Source organism: Dendrobium catenatum, unplaced genomic scaffold (assembly GCF_001605985.2).
Source record: "Dendrobium catenatum unplaced genomic scaffold, ASM160598v2 fragScaff_scaffold_860, whole genome shotgun sequence".
Taxonomy (NCBI): domain Eukaryota; kingdom Viridiplantae; phylum Streptophyta; class Magnoliopsida; order Asparagales; family Orchidaceae; genus Dendrobium; species Dendrobium catenatum.
This window is the reverse complement of record NW_021319322.1, coordinates 667,910-685,587: the sequence shown is the minus strand read 5'-3', so window position 1 is coordinate 685,587 and position 17,678 is coordinate 667,910. Positions and strand designations below refer to the sequence as shown.

Sequence of the window (17,678 nt, the reverse complement as noted above, 5' to 3'; positions counted from 1 at the left end):
GCCGATCCCCCGCTCCGACTCACTTCCTCTCTGCCTGTGTAAATCCAAGCCGAGAGATAGAAGGGAGATAATGGTAATATATAATATATATATATATATATATATATATATATATATATATATATATTATTTATATTATTATTATTATAATATTTTTTTATATTGATTAAATTATATTAATTATAAATTACCGTAATTAATTATAATATTATATATATAATTATTATTATTAATTATATTTAAAAATAATTAATCACTTATATTTTAATTATTCTAATATTAAATAATTACATGAATAATTATAATCATTTATAATTATAATTTAATTTAATTATAAATGATTATTTTATTTATTTAATTAGTTAATTATTATTATAATTATATTAATTATATATTAAATATTTTTTATTATAATTAAATAAATAATTATAATTAATATGATTTTAAATTTAATTATAATTGATTTCCTTTTTAGTTAAATAAAATAAAAACAAAAAAGAATAACACCCCCACTTTCCTTTCTCGATGTCCGTGTCGGACCGGCAAACCACCTAAGCACGCCTTTAGTGGCCGTGGTAGGAGGGAACCCGGTACGACACCTACGACGGAGTAGCAAGTGACCCCTCGATCCACGTGTCAACCACGACAACCCCGCGGAGGTACGTACTCTTCTAAACTCAAAACCTTGCCTCAATATTCGTGGCAAATTGGAGAACTGTCCTAAGCATGCCTTTATTGGCCGTGGTAGGATGGAAACCCCGGTGGGCACGTGTGTGCAAAAGCGGGGTCACTTTTAAGTACCCCGGGCGGGGGGAAAAGCAAAAATTTGTCTCTTTTCAAAAAAATACTTTTTAAAACCCCAGCAGCCTCGCCTTTAGTGCGCGTTGGTGGGAGAAAAACACAAATACAACCGCCGCCGGTGTCTCACCAACACCAACCGTGCACGTCTTTTAGTGACGTGGCGGTGTAGGCGATCTCTTGGTTTTTCCCCTAAACAGGGAGAGCCGGGAGGCTGCCGAAATTTTGTCTGAAATACAGACAAGGACTTGAAGAAAATGAGACTTGTGGACTTAAATCAAATGACTTAATTGAACTTGAACCAAACAAGATTACAGAGGAACTTTTGACATCAAATTCAAACTCCAAACTGTGACATGAACTACAGAGACTTAATCAAAATGAGCTTAAATTCGAATCAAAATTGTATGAAACTTGTAGCTGAACTTGTGTTTTGAACACAATCTTAAACTCAAATGACTAAGATCAAAGAACTCAAACAATAAAGTATGAAACCCATGCAAAACAAAATTTTAAATGCTTGATCTATTATATGAGAGAGACGGTGATCAATTAACAACATTGTTGTATTCATTAATGCGATTAGTCTACAAGCACACTCAAGAGGCATGCACTGAATACAACGGACAAATTCATTGTAATAATAGGTGATTCGTATGCAATGATATGTCTACAATCGACAACAAGGAATTTCATTGAAATATCAAAGGGTTCTTACATGTTACTAATCATGAATAGAGATAAGGAATGTGTGTTCATAACTATCTACAAGAGGAGGTTACTAAGAATAAAACTCAATTACAAAATAAAGCTTGGGTTCCTCTGAACAATACCATGATTGCAGTCATCAATGCAAGCTTTTTACTCAATATCAAGAGACTTGTAATGAACACACTTGATCTAATACATGTGCATACGGAGATTTGATCCCCTTTCAAAGAATTGCGGAAAATATGTGACAAAACGAAGGCATGTGGAAAACTTATGATGAGCAGGAAGTTCAATTGTAATTTGCTTTATAAGCAATGATCCATGGTGGACAAAATTCCTACATCTCGCTTAGCAAACTAATGGTATGAAAATAATGATTAATCAAAAAGATTCGTGGTGGATAAGTGACAAAATACCTGACTGCAATTTAATGTCAGTAAATCCCAAACCAATTTGAAAGAATTGTACAATATAAATGCACTAATACGATCATAGGTGAGGCCTGAAGATCTGATATACTACTAAGCATGACGAATGCAGAAGTCAAATAATAATCACCCATATTCATTAGCAATAGTATTATTGGCAAGAATACATGTATGTTCCCCACAAGCCGAAGCAGACGATATGCAACAAATATTAGTCTCCTACAACCTGTTGAGAAGATCCGTTATGCATCTAATGTATTGGTCACAAGCAAAATGCAAGAATAACTTTAGCAAAACTCAAATGCATGCAGTCAGTCCAGAAGACTTGTATGCAAAAGCAAACGACCACGAAACAAAAATATCATTGTTGAATTGCCGTCTACAAATTTAAAGCAGGAGATTAGATAGTGCACTTATGACCGCTACAAAAATGTATTGTCACAAGCAAAAGTGAGAATAACTATAGCAAATTCAAATGCATGCAGTCAGTCCAGAAGACCTTGTATGCAAAGCACGACCACGAACAAAAATATCATGTGAATGCGTCTACAAATTTTAAAGCAGGAGATTAGTTAGTGCACTATGACCCGCCTACAAAAATCAACAAATAGTGCACGACAGTCTACACTGTACGAAGCAAGCGACAACATTCTATCCAGAAGTTGCTACGCCACGCCACCGGATCTGCAACCTCCGACAAGCAGACAGAAGGGTCTATTCCAAGAAAACACCCCAGCACAGTGCACAATAGTTTTGTATACACATAGGCACACTAAAAGGGTAAATGTAATCAAATACCTGCATGGGCCTCGACGAGCGTTGTTATTGGTACACACTGACGTCTAGGGATGCTGCGCCGGGTTGACAAGTGAATTCAGTTTCGAAACGATCCTTTTATACGGTCAATAGGAGTCGACAGGGTTCGAACCATTAACAAATAATAAGTTTTGTGGCGACCGTTATATTTACTTTAAAACATCCAAATTAGCCTTCAAGGCTATAACAATGAGAATTCCACTATCAAAGGCAAAAAGCCTACGAAACCCGATCCTCTGTCAACAACAGCCCGACAGATTGACAAGGTTCGATCCATAAGGAGAAATAGGCTCCGAAACACCCCGATGATGGCCGCATTGAATTGGTTATCTCAACCGGAGGGGGTTCACAAAAACTTTCAAATTCCATTCAAATTCCCAAAACTCCACAAAATCAAAAAAATCTCAAAATCCCAAAAATCCTAAAAATATTAAAATAATTATCCATCACAACACTTAAAGCAAAAATCCATCCACCCTCCGCAAAAGTTTGCCGAGGTGGACAAATTCAAATATAACTTCAGCTCACAAAGAGCCAAATGCCTAGTCGAAAATATCAATAGGATCCATTTCTCAAACAATCTCTTGCAGTAAGGACGTGGTATGTGTCCTCTAACCGGCAGTTTCGCCGCAAATGGCACTGCAGGTAAACGGTTATACCCGGGGCCTCTGAACGAGATGGTTTCGCCCAAATGGCACCACAGAAGCGGTTATGGCCAGAGGTCAATACGCTCCTTAATGACGTTAAATCCTTGAGATATGAATCAATGGATATGATCGATAGGGCACAAGCCCTCTGTTTAGCTAAGGTGGATTTAAATTTGTCCCCCTTAGACAAACATTCAACCCCGGTCTACAAGGTCCCTTGGACGAAGCAACCCATAGGCTTGCCGACAAGGTATCCATTCTGTCAGTTGGGTCAACTACCTCCTCTGACTAAGTAGACCAGGGACCACGATTGGCCCGACGAACGGAACACTATGAGAGATACGATGCTCGCATCTCGAGTGACATAATTATTGATCAAACGAGATGACATGGCATTCATAGATACAATTGGAGAAGAAGATTCACTTGAAGACTGATATTTTGTGATGGGATATGATTTCATTTTATATGTTTTTTTGTATTTTGGGAGTTTTGTTAAACTAATATTTTGTGATTTTGTACTTTGGGATATAATTTTATTGCATCTACTTTCTTATTTTCCACTATTGCTATTATTTTCCTGCTAAAATCCTTAATTTTTCATTTACGCAATTCTGTGTTCGTGAGGCTTACGCCTCAGACCGCCTCCAGGCTTACGCCTCGCCTCACGGACAAAAAACGCCTCGAGGCGCAGTTACGCAATTTTAAACCTTGTGTATTATTAGGGATACCATGTCACTTTTCTCATTATGGCTTCCCCACCAAATCATATACTATAAAAAGGCTGCTCTTATTTTATTATTCACTAATATTTTGGGCGAGAACTGTCAAAATGAGTCAACTTGGATATTTGATTTTAGCGCATATTTATGATGCTTTAATGGGAAGGGTGACCATATCGAAGGTAAAACCCATCTTACTGTGATCTTCATAAAATTTGGTTAAAATCTTCACTTATTTAGTTAGATCCAGTCATTTTTTGTATTTCAGTAGCTAGATTTGACCAATTTGTAATACAGATCTATCTCAAACTATGGCATAAATCTCTATTAGCATCATTTATAAGCATTACTATAATTTCTACAAATCATATAGCATTTGAAATTTCCCCATCAATAAGTATTGATAAAATTTTCTATTCTTCATACGTTCTCCACCATTTTAAGTTAACAATTTAGCATTTCCCCCAGCATTCAGTGTCTTTTAAGTATGTGCCAACTTAACATAGTTTAGCAGGAGAGCAAATTACAAGTTTTGGTCATGAATAGTATACGAATTTAGCGAGCATATAAGAAGTTTATATGAACAATCATTAGTTGGCATAGTAAGATGACCCTTGCCTTGACTTGAAAAAGTTAAATGCATTCGATAATAAAATGTGAACCCTAACTTATGCAAGGGAGCTAGCTAGTGCTAGTGCCAACTAGACCCCTGCCATGTGCTTAAACCCCCATGGAAGGAGTGCTGATAGAAGGCCTGTATCTTGAAATGTACATATATACACTATATAAAAAATATATTGTCGTGTCCGTGCCGTACCCGTGTCCTATAATTTCAAAAAAAGCCGTGTCCCGTGTCCGTGTCGTGTCGTGTCCGTGTCGTCGTGTCTGTGTCCGTGCATCATAGAGAGCAAGTCATACGACTTGGTCACTGAGAATAAATATGTAATGTCTATGATAACCATAAATACAGATATTACTCTTAATAGTGTGATATCAATGAATCATGAAAATATTAATAATTGTTCTTGGTAAGTGAAGATCAATTAATGCAATAATTTTTTTAAGTTAAATCTTTAATTGTAAATGACGTTAAATGGTTAACCTGTTATATTGATGAATGATCATTATTTCCGATGCATGACTTAGGCACATAAAAGATTTCAAGAAACATACATGTTATATCTGTTTACTAACATACTTGCATCCCAATTAATGTTATGTATATACAATGTTGTCATGTTTTACAGTTATAAAATACATGTATGTTGGTTCTTTCCATCTATAGAATTTTCTGGTAAACTTGTGAAAGTTACTGGGATTATTACTCACCCTATTGTAGTTGTGGATCTTTTTGATTTTATGGAAGGATCGGAACCATAGTAGAGACTAAGCTATAGCAGGTTATCAATTAGAAGTCATTGTTTTAGTTATGGGAAGATACCTTGTTGAAGACATGATTTTTTGAGTTTTTGATGATGTATACTAATATATGATCATAAACGTTGCAAATAAATCTTTTGATGTAAATAGTGAAATCATGCCATTCAAGGTATAAGTTTCCTTTGTTCGGCACTATTATAATATTATTCTATAATGCATAACAGTGGCTGTGCGGGAAATCTAAATGGGATTATAATATCTTTCCAAATCGATGCTGGTATTTGAGGGGAGCTAGTATATAGAATGTTAAGCATTTGATAGTACCAACCATTAAAAAAGCGGACGAGGCGTCCGCATTGAGTCACGCCTCAAGTCGAGGCGGAAATCATGCGTATCAGGGCTTACGCCTTGAACCATCCAGCGAAGTCTATAATTTTTTCGCACAAGGCGTACGCATTAGAGTGTAACGCCTCGAGGCAGTATGAGGCACCGCCTCGAAATTTTTTCTTCGGTAATATTATAATAAAAATGATTCGCAAACGTTAGCCGATAATATTCGAAATTTCGTGTATTCGCATATAGGAATTAGGGCTTCCTGTGAGAATTGAAAGGCGAATTAGAGGCGAAGCCGTGAGGGAAAGAGACGAAAGCCGTGAGTGCAGGAGACGAAGTACAGAAGGAGACGACTCAGGAAACGAATTCAAAAGCAAATAACGATTTTCAGAAAGCAAGGAAATGAAGCCGAAAGTTGTGAGTGCACGAAACGTTCAGGCCTAGGGTTAGGTCGGAAAGGAGCAGCGTGAGCGGGTGTTGTGGCCTTGACTTTGAGTGTGCAGTAATGAAAGCTTTGAATAACTCCTGAATCATGGTTTAAAATATGACGAATATTGAGCTCGCCTTGAGGCCCGCCCTTTGCGCAAATTCCAGTAAAAAACGCCTCGATGCTTACGCCTCAAGTTTTTTTTTTTATGAGGCTTGCGCCTCAACTTGGTTGAGGCCCGCCTTGCCTCACTGCATGAGATTTATGCCTCACGCTATAATATATTAAAACTTACATAAATCTTGAAGTAAATGCCCGACATTGAGGACTCTATAGGAGAGAGGAAGGGGAGAGAGCAATTTATCATAATTGATGATTCAAATGAAGAACCCCCTTAGTGATACAGTGCTGATGACTTTAATAAAGTTCTTATGTGAATATGTCATTGTTATTTATTTTTGGAATTTGAATTTATTGTAATGAAAGAATACTGGAATAATTATAGGAAAACATGATAGAATTTTGAGTTGAACTATATTTTCATGTTGTCTTATTATTGGGATATTTTGAAAATTTCACTTAATATTCATTATGCTTTTTTATGTTAATTATATTATTCAATCATTAAGTGATATAAAAAATTTATACATTTTATGTTTACGCAATCTTTTGATTTTGAGCTTACGCCTGCAAAACGCCTTGAGGCTTACGCCTCGCCTCACGAATGAAAAACGCCTCAATTACCCTAATACGCAATTTTAAACATTGCTCCTGATTCGGCTTTCTTTCAGTCGTCCGCTCAGTACATGCTCGATACGCTCAGTACATGCTTCGGTACTGCTAGGTATATACTCGGTACCAGAGTAATTATATGCTCGGATATTGAGCGGTACACATGCTCTGGATACCACTAGGTACACGGCTCAGTATCGAAGCAATAGTTATGCTCGTGAATGAAGCGTAACATGCTCGTTGTACATATAGCAGTAATATTTGTTCGGTACTGAGCGGTACATGCTCGGTACTGAGCATATACAACAAGCAAAATTTCAAAATTACTCTTATAATAAAATTTTGACAGTGAAGCAACTACTCATATATATATATAAAAGAAAGAAACAAAGTGAGATTGGAGCTTCAAAAAAATTCAAAGGTATTCTTAAATATAATGAATTATTTTTTTATGCTATTATTGTTTCATTCTAGAGCTAACGAAATATTAACTGATATATGGGATAAAGGAAAAAAATATTATAGATGAAGAAGAGTTTGAGGATGACTTTGACATTAATTATGAAGATTTTTCTGAAGAAAATCAAAGTGATGATGAGCCTGCATTGGGTCATGATCCTAAAGGGATGTTTTATTTTTAAGTGAGTTTACTTTAAATCTTCTTTTCCAGTAATATATTAATATTATCTTAAAACAAATCATCAAATTCACAATTGATGTAATATTTTGTTATTTTTTGACATTTTCATCATTATTCATAATTTTAAATTACTTTATTTTTATAATTTTTGAGGCTTACGCCTCGATCCGCCTCGAGGCTTACGCCTCGCCTCGCTTAGCCAAAACGCCTCGATTCCCGATTTCGCCTTTTAAAATGTTGGATAGTACCAACCAAATTTAATTAATGCTCCCCTCATATGTTGCGTCTTGACTCATTTTATCTGCTTAGATGTAATGGTAGCATGGAGTTACGGTGTGAAACTTTACGAGGCAATTTACATGTTGGAGATAATATATGTCAAACATAAAACATGACAAATTAAGATTTTGGAAACGGATTCCTTAGGGAAGGTTTAAGGATCATAAATGTAGACACGATTCAATTGATTGATATATCCCAAGGAAAAAGAGAAAAATTCATTAGAATTCCTTCTAGAGAAAGACCTGATGTTGTTTGTTCTTAATCCTCTCAACATTTCTCAATGTCTGCTAGAATAATTTCCACAATACTTCTTGATTGGTTCCCCATGGGAAACAGTAACAAAACTCTGGATGAATTTAGCTAATAGAGGGCAGTTTGTCGAGTTAATAACATAGAAAGGTTACTGATCTGTTTCTACCACAATAGTTCCGTATAAAAATAAAGGACAAAATACTTACCATGAATGATAGATAGGAATCAAGTCGTTGAAGATTTTGATGAATCAAACTAGTGGAATCCCTTATTTCAGTATCGGTCCAATGTGTTTCTACATGCTCCATGTTTGGAAGTTTCTCAAAAAGAAGTGCACAGGAGTTGCCGCTTCCCATAGAAAGTGAATCATTGTTCTGAAATTTTATAGAACCCAATGAATTAGCATTGAATGCTCGTTGTAAAGCACATACAAATACAATGTGGCATATCAAGGTTCTGCATCATAAGCCTACAAAATAAGTCAAGGACTCATAATCCCAACTATAAAAATACCAAATTGTATATTTCGCTAGGATGACTAATGGATGCTTCCAACTTGCAGAAAAGGTTATCAATGGCCGCCAATAACGGCAGTAATGACTTATCTGGATCCGCAATTAACAATTCACCAAATTTGTTGACCTCTAAATAAACCTGACAAAAGAGAACGGAATTTTCTATTTCAGTGCAAAAACAAGATAACATAGGAATTCTGATGTCAAAGTTATTTAATTGCAATCTCCACAATCACGCATAGACAACTCAAAGAGTAATATATACAGCATATTTTAATAGAGAGAAGAGAATTATTTCAATAGAACGTGAACAAATCAAGCATGCTAATATTTTAAAATTATGCAAACCTGAGCGAGGAATGTAGCCAAGCAACGTTGTAGAGTTGTTAATATGGCAATTTTAAGAGATATTGTATCAACGGCAGAGTGGGTGATAGACTGAAATGGATGCCCATATGTGGCGAGTTTTCTTATAATCTGAAATGATTCATAAATAAAGGCTCGTGGTCCTCTGTTGAAAACCATGAACCACACCTTTTGATAGTCTGTTTCCTGAATAAAAATATAAAAATTAGAAATATGGAACTAGAAGTTAAGCATCAAAAAAGCAATCCTGTCATGCTATGATCAACATTTAGAAAGAAGAGATTGAAAAGATGATAAACCAAAATTAGAAATAACCACTGCCCGAGCTTGCCAGAATGCCAAACTTTTATGTATTTTGTGTAAATTTGACAAAGTATGCGCCCTTATATCTTCTAATATGACAAATATTCTGGATGCTTCTGCTGCAACCCTGAAATGGTGGATTTACCGTGAATTAGTAATCCAACACGAACATGACATGCCAGTTCATAAAAAACCCATATGAGCTTAGCATCAGCACAGATGTTTTGCATAGTTTAAATCTTTCTATTGGAATCTAAACATGGATGATAGTTGAAGATAAACTATGATCAAACAGAAACGCCGAGCATTTGCATTTCCTCCAGATGTTTAAACCCAACAGGATCAATTAAAAGTTACTAAAAATAAAGAAAAATAAAACCCAATGAAAACAAAAATTTATGATGCTTCGCAGGGTTTCTAGTCAATAAATAAAACTTCAAAAAATCCCAAAATATCTCACTGATTCCTTTTCTTCTAAAATATTGCCAAAACTACAACCAATAGAAGCATATTAAAAAACAACAAATGATGCAGGCAAAAATCCGGGGGATGGGGGACCCGAGGACCTCCGCCCACAAAAATAGGGTAAGTGGCCTTTACTAGATAAAAGAAAAGGACTCCTACGTAATTAAACGAACAAACTCTTACATTTCAAATAAAAGAACAATTTTATAAATAAAAAAAACTTACAAACTAATTTGAATCAAATAAAAATTAAGACTCTTACAACTTTTGACTCAACCAAGACACCCTAAACTTGCTTTACTTAGAGACGAAGGATACAGGTGGGGTGTAAACTTGCGGAGAGACGAAAGAGATTAGAAGCTGAGAATAAGGGTGGAAAGAGCTCGCAAGATTTCCAAATGAGGTGGAAGAAGGTGGACAAAGCTCGGAAGCTTCTCCAAGAAAATCCCAATGATTTGTTTTCCAGAAATTCATCTCTCTCTCTAAAACATTACATAACCCCTCATATTTATAGGTATGAAAGGGGGAATACAAACAGCCACACTAATTGAATTCCCATAGGAATCCAAACATCACAAGCCACGGAAAAGCCCCCTGCTTTTCACGGGAAAACAGCCCGGCCTGGGAACCGAAGGAGCAGCCACGAGAACCAAAGAGACCGCACGGAACCGAAGCGCCAAAAGCCACGGGAAGGCCCCCAGTTCGGAAAAATAGCAGCCACCGTGAGAACCAAGGAGCCAATGCACGGAAACAGCCAACCGTGGAAGCCAAGGCACGGGAAAACAAACATCCTTAGGATTCCAAAAGCCATTTTGGAATCCCAAGGGACAACTTAAATTTAAGACATAAAAAACTATAATAAAAGTTATATTAATTAAGATAACTAATGAACTTAAAAACTTAGCTAATAAGAACAATCTTTAGTTCAAATAAATGAACTAAAGACCAGCTTCATAATGCAGGTAAATTCCGCTCAAAATATTATTGAGCTTGCTAAACCCTTGTGTTGAACCCCCCCACCCCCCACCCCCCCTTTGCCTACATCAACAAATAACTTCCGTCTACATCATTTACAATTAAACTCTAGTTTCTCCTTATAGCCATCTTTTTTATGTAAATAAAATCCAAGTTTTATAAGGTTTCATGGTTAAAAAGAGGTAAGAATAATTTTTAGTTAAATTTTGAGTAAATGAGCAAAATGGTTCATAGACTTTTGTTTTGGGTTCATTTTGATCCCAACTTTTGCAAATGTTCAATTTGGCCAAATTATTAAATTTGAACTAATTTGGCTTAGATAAGGACCAAAATAGTCCCCGGCTCTTTACGATGAACTAAATGGAGATTTAAATGATCCCATGAAATGACAAATTTGGTCCCTATTTAAAGAGTCAAAGGACAAATTTTGTAGTTTTATATAGTCAGGGACTATTTTGGTCATCATAAAAAGTCAAGGGAGCAGGGAGCAATTCGGTCATTTTCTCAATTTGGCTCTACTATCAACTTTGTTTTTTTTTTGATAGAAACTAGTAGAGGGAAACTTCCTACAAGGGTATTTCAGACTTTTGGGGTTTAATCTCATTAGTTAAACTAGTACCAAGCAGTAAGATTAATTCTAAAATCCAAAATATTCTCATGGAGTGCTCCTTTCCACATATTTTATCCAAAGAAATAGCAATGTTGACGATATGACCAATTTGGTTAAATTTTGGTGAGTTGATGGACTAAATTAAGCGAACTTTGACTTTACATACCTCATAACAGTCAAAATTAACCAAATATGTGTGTTGTTTGCTTTCTTGAAAAAATGTATCTGAAAATTCATTTCGAATCAAAATACCCCTAAGCATAAAAAAATGGGTGTTGAAACACTTAAGACTTACACTTTCAAACAAAGGAGCTGGCAAACATTTATCTTCCAAGCAACTTCTTTATTTCAATCTGCGACAAAGCTTCACAGCAACAATCGCATATATTCGGTCATCATCTATCCAAAGTTAGTAATGGTATGTATACTTTTGGTTGTTGAGGCTTGAATATGTTGTTCGCACCTTAAACCCTAAACCCAAAATGACATTAAGCATTATATTACATATTACAAACATGTTTGAGTATTATTTGTGTCTTCTTCAAACAATGTCCGAACCTTATCCGAAGCTTTTCAAATTCGTGTCATTATTTTGTTGCTCCTTTATTCTAAATTTTTGCCTATCTTGCAACTCTCATCTATGTTTTAAAAGTTCCCACTTGAAAATAAGTCAATTAGGCATTGCTCTTTAGGAATTATCAACAGGAGCTTGATGAATCAATTGATGTTGACAAAGTTATTTGAGATGTCATTAATATCTAATATATATCAATTTGTTATTTTATATCAGATGCTTTGCTTTACTGAATTTGTACTCAATATTAAAATTTATATTGAATGAAATTAAGATGATATCTAAGTAGAGAGTAGTTATGTTTAATTTATCACATGATAACATATTGTAACAATAAGACATTTGAAACTTTTTAGGATGAAATTTTTATGATAGAGGAAGACTGTAATAACTAAAAAAATTGAATGAACTGACTATGGTCAGTTCAATTGAACCAATTGTAGTCAGCTTCAGTGTCGGAGGCTGCGAGAGGAAATAGTCAAAGTGGAAGTGAAATAGTCCATCATGTCACAAAAACACAAAGGGTTTCGTGTCTTTAAAGTTACAACTTAGAAGAGGAATTGTAGTCGAAGTAGAAAAAGTCGAATGCAAAGGAGAGATAGGGAGAGGGAGATCATGGGCACTTTTAACCGGCATGCATGGGGGAGAGAGTAAGGCAAGCAACTGGATGGAGACGTGAGCAAGCCAATGTGAGGACGCACAAACAAATGAGTGCCAATGACAAAGTGGTGTGTGAGGCCAGCAGCATGAGCATATTGCAACCTGTGGCGACAAGAGAGGAATACATGAGCAATGACAGCTAAGTGAAGAAACACGGGGAAGGTTAGGGTTTTTATAATGAATTTATTTATCATTTTATTATTCGAAGAAAAATTTGAGTATTAGAGTTCTAAGAGGGAAGGAAAAGAGTAGAAGATAATTGAAACTTTATTTTTTATTATTAATTAATTAAAAAAAATATTAAGTTGAAATTTAAATACTACAACAACACGAAGCATTTATACCACTACATAGGGTCTGCAACATGAATCCTTTTTCTCCATTGTGTCCTTTTTAAGAGTAAAATTCTCATTCAAAAAGTTGATATTTAAATGATAATTTAAATTTTTAATTTTTTTAATTGAAAATACTAATTATTATTATGAATTATTATCTAATGATTATAAAAATAATGACTGATACAACAACAAGTCTTTATCCTACTATGTGGGGTCAACAAAATAATGAGTGAAAAACTATCTATGAAAAAGTAGAAATTAACTAATTATGATGTATTTATATATAGGAACAATAATTTTATTATTTCTTCTTAAATAAATTTAGAGTTTTAATGATTCTCTTAGTATGTTGGAAATAATTTATTATTTATAATGTTAATAAACAAATTTTTAAATATTTGTCTAACCATATGTTCTCACCACATTACGAGCCTCTAGGACGAATCGTGGCACCTTTGTTGGTTGGTTTTATTATCAAGAGGAAAGCTTAGCTCTGGTTTGGCTTCTTATTGCTTGATATACCTACTTCTACGAAGTTAAGTGATGTAGAACGGGAAGGAGGCGTTGCAAAAGAGAGGATCACCTCTCCCAAAATCTGAGAGAAATCAGATTTCTTGCTTGAAAGAGGAGGGAGAACAAACACCAAACTCCTCTTGTAGAATTTGAAAACTGTTTCAGATTCCAAACAGAAATCTGAGAAGAAAATTTAGCTATCAATGTTGGGAGGAAAGGGTTAGTAGGAACAAGAATTATGGAAGTGAATTCACGGGAGCTTCTAGTGGAGGAATTCCCACGTGATGGCCTGGGAAGCTTTCGGCCAGCAGCAGCATCTTTTGGAAATCTGTCCAAAGGAAATAACTGCACTTAATTGCCCCCAATCAAAGCAGGTTGATTGGAAGGGAGATTCAGGAAGATAGGAGGGAGTTACGGGAATGAAGAGGGAGCGATTAATGTATAGAGAATGAAGTGGGGAATTTAATTCCTAGAGCTGTTACGTGGAGTTAGAAACATCTCAGATTTTGAAATTCTCAGGTTATGGAATTCTTTCCCAAAGAGCAGGTAATAAATATTAAGAGGGAGACGGGTGGGAGAGCAAGCTTAATGTTGGGGAAAACTCTGTAACAGTTGGAGAACTCTTTGGACAGCCACATAAATCCAACAGGGCTCAGCTTCAGCAGCTACGGGAAAGATTTAATGGAGGAAAATATACGGGAGTTCAGGTTGTGAATATTTCAGCCATGCAGCAAGTCCAGATTTCTTTCTTGATAACTTCCAATTAGGATTGATTGGATTAAATCACTCTCAGTTGAATTTGAATTAACTAAAATTCAGGGAGTGATTAAGGAGTCATTAATGGCAAGGAATCATGGGAAGGAGAGAGGGGTTTGAATTCAAATAAGTGGGCCCCAATTACTTAAGTGAATTAATCCTTAAATCTGAAATTAAATTTCAGATTTAAAGCTGCGATTAATTCCTTAATTAAAGGGAGGAAATTGAGGGGGCATTTATACTTCTTTAATGGCAAATTTGAATTTTAAATTTGAAGATTGTTAAAACTCTTGCCAAATATGGACTAAACCCAAATTAGGATAGGATTTCAAAATTATCATGATTTTCCCCCTCGTGTGCACCCAAAATTAGCAAAGGGGTGGTAAACGGGAAAGGGGAGATTCACGGGTTATGGATGGGGAGGGTGGCCGGCGGGTGAGGGAGTTGGCCGGGGCTTGGAGAGGAAGGATGGGGGGTCCGGATGGTGAGATCCCGTGGGCCGAGGGTGCGAGGATGAAAGACAACTAAGGACGAATAAGGAGGATTAACAAGCAAGAGATAAAAACAAAAGAGAAAAAATAAACGTATAGAAGAAAAGAACGCGCCCGGACTTTTCCAAAGACTGAGGGTGGATCTGCTTTGCCTTCTCCAAGGACTTCAACTCACCGAGCCGGACCCATCTGCAGCTCGGTGAAAACTTCGATTCCTCCTCCACTAGGAATCCTACTCTCACGTTCTCGTCTCAAGACAAACACAAGTGTGAAAACAAATTTCATATTACATACAAACCCCCCTATTACAATAGCTAAAGGCCCTATATATAGGCCACAACATGAGAAAATAAAAATTACAAAATTGCCCCTTGGGCCACAACACTCAAATAAATTAACCTAGGGGTAAAATAGGAAATAACATAAAATAGAAACTAAAATGTAGAAAATAATTCATAAATGACAACTTAAATTATAGCCGTTGATTTACGACGCCTCCTGTGATAGATGCGTCAGATCTTCGTGCCAATGTCCGCATCATTAAGATTGTTGCTTGTTTCCTAATTTGAGAAGTTTAGAAGTTTGTTCACTCTATTTTGTACTTTTGGTCTGGTTCGATTGCATGGGCGTCTCGATGTTTTAGTTCAATTGCATGGGTGTCTAAATGTACTTTCCTCTTTTTTATGGGAGCTACATGCATTGGTTTTTGCAATCTCTCCCATTCCTAGTTATTTTTTTATGTCAATATCTAATGACTGTGGCCTTTGATTGTGAAGGATCAATGTTACACTAGTCCCTGGACTGGTCCAACCAGTCTATACGGGACCGGCTCACGTAACAGAGGCAGACTAGGTCCACGCCTCAAAAGACCGCGCACTCCGCCCCTGTTGGCAACAGGAATAAGGAAAGATTTGGAGGGATTTATAAGGAAAATAAGTAGGGGTTGTTTAGAGATTTTCTTTTGAATTATATGTATTAAGTAATATGTTTTGTTAGGGTTAGGGCATCTTAAATTTGGCTAAAATTTGAGATCTCTCTTAGGTACTTGGGATCTAGCCACCGACTAGGGATTGGGAGAGTCGGATCTTCCTCTCGAATTGAAGATCAATTATATCTTGCTTGCTTTTGTTTGTCTTTCATCAAATAAAATGTGTTTCGTTTTTGTTTGTCTACCTTCTTAAAAATTGTTTGCAAGTGGCTGATTGTCTCGGATTTCAGCAAGGGTTTTCTTGGTTTATACAAGTGTTTTCTATCAAATTGGTATCAAAGCAAATTTCCTGGGCTGAAATAGAAGTCCTCACTGAATTTTGCTATGTTCCATATCCGATCTTGTTGTTTTTTGTTGTTTGGAGGCCAGAATTCACGTCAAAATTTTTCTTTTTTGCTATTGGAGCCTAAATTCAGGTTCCTATGACCGGAAGAAAGGTAGAAGTGTTGAAAGGGGAGATCGGATAATTGAAAACTGAAATTTCATATCTCCACACTCAACTTTCATATGTCAAAAGTTAAATTTCAACCATCCACGAGAAAATTGATGGGAATTTTTTCAGCTTGAGGGAGATGTTGAAGAAGTTGCTCGAGGGCCAACCCAAAACGGTATCTTCAGATGAAAGAGAAGCCTCCGGCAACCTAGGAAGTGCGGAAAACTCTAATCAAATAAGGCAAAGAAAAGATTAAGAGATTGAGACTTGAAAGAAAAGAGAAAATACCTCCCCTAAAGCCTATTCTTAGGCGGAGCCGGGTAGAGGGTATAGGGAGAAGCGTGAGGAGATGGAGCATGAACAAAGGGTGTTGAATTTGAGAGGAGAGGGGCGAAATTTGAAAGGAAAAGGGTAATTATGACCGAGGGGGTTGAAATTGAAAGGAGAGCTATTTATTATGATCCAAGGGGTGCTTAATTTAAAAAGAAAATGTGGAAATTTGATGAAAGGTTTGGGGAGCATATAAGGGATAATTTGGACACTTGGGGGAAATCACCCCCTTGAGGAATGAGAAATTATGGAGAAAATAGGGGGAATTGAGGACATCCGAGGGTGAGGAAACTAAAGATGCCTATTTTTTAGGGAGATAATGCCTATGGGTGAATCTACAAGGTGGAAAGATACTTTACCGTCAATAGGCTGACGGATGAGAATAGACTGACAGCAACCGGGATGTACTTGGAAGGGAAAGCTTTAGCATGGTACCAGTGGAGGGAAACCAGGCGACCCATAAAGACCTGGAGGGCGTTTAAGGATTGCTTGTTGGAATGTTTTCAAACCAGTAGAGGAGGGAACTTTTATGAGCAATTCTTTGCCCTAGCGCAGGAGGGGAAGGTAGTGGAATGCCTATATATACGTTAATTTGAGCACCTGGCTAGCCGACTGAATCGGCTTCTGGAGACTATACTGGAAGCTATGAAGCACCGACACGGCACTTAGAGAGGGTATGCAGTGTCGGACACAGACACGCGTCGGACACGGCATGGACACATGTCCGACACGGCATTGGAGTGTCGCAATTAAAAAAAATTAAAATTAAAATCGGACACGCGTGTCCGGTTATTAAATGAGGTATCGCTAGGTACATGCTAAATGTAATTATAAATACAGTTACAATTTGAGATAAAAAAGATAAAAAATACACATGTAAAACTATAAATCAATTAACTAAAAGGGTCATGTCCACCACGAACATTAAATCTCTCAACAATAAGGAGCAGAAAGAACCAAAAGACACATCACAAGATCAAAAAATGTCATGTATGCAAGCAGAAAAAAGTATTAGTTAGACTACCTCGAGCATGTATCTACAGAGCAACTCTGAGTATGTACTGAGCGTACCGGAGCAAATTAATGAGCGGTACCCGGAGCATTAATACGAGCAATACCGAGCCAATTGTACTAGCAATACCTAGAGCATGTACTGGCGTACCACTTTCAGGCATATACGTGACGGCAATACG

At 36.4% G+C, this 17,678-nt stretch overlaps 1 protein-coding gene across 4 annotated transcripts in view; it reads right to left on the bottom strand.

The window, feature by feature from the left end:
* Positions 1-17,678, bottom strand: part of LOC110098672 (protein DGS1, mitochondrial) — a 91,753-nt gene that overhangs the window by 67,929 nt on the left and 6,146 nt on the right. For 3 of the 4 annotated variants that reach the window (XM_020825574.2, XM_020825573.2, XM_028697065.1), the window contains exons 2-5: positions 9,365-9,479; positions 9,032-9,235; positions 8,682-8,822; positions 8,375-8,542 (exon numbers count right to left, since the gene is read on the bottom strand). In XM_020825574.2, the coding sequence (XP_020681233.1) occupies positions 8,375-8,542; positions 8,682-8,822; positions 9,032-9,235; positions 9,365-9,479 (628 nt within the window). Of the gene's footprint in view, positions 1-8,374; positions 8,543-8,681; positions 8,823-9,031; positions 9,236-9,348; positions 9,480-17,678 lie in introns of those variants that run through there. The other variant, XM_028697066.1, reaches the window with a different exon arrangement.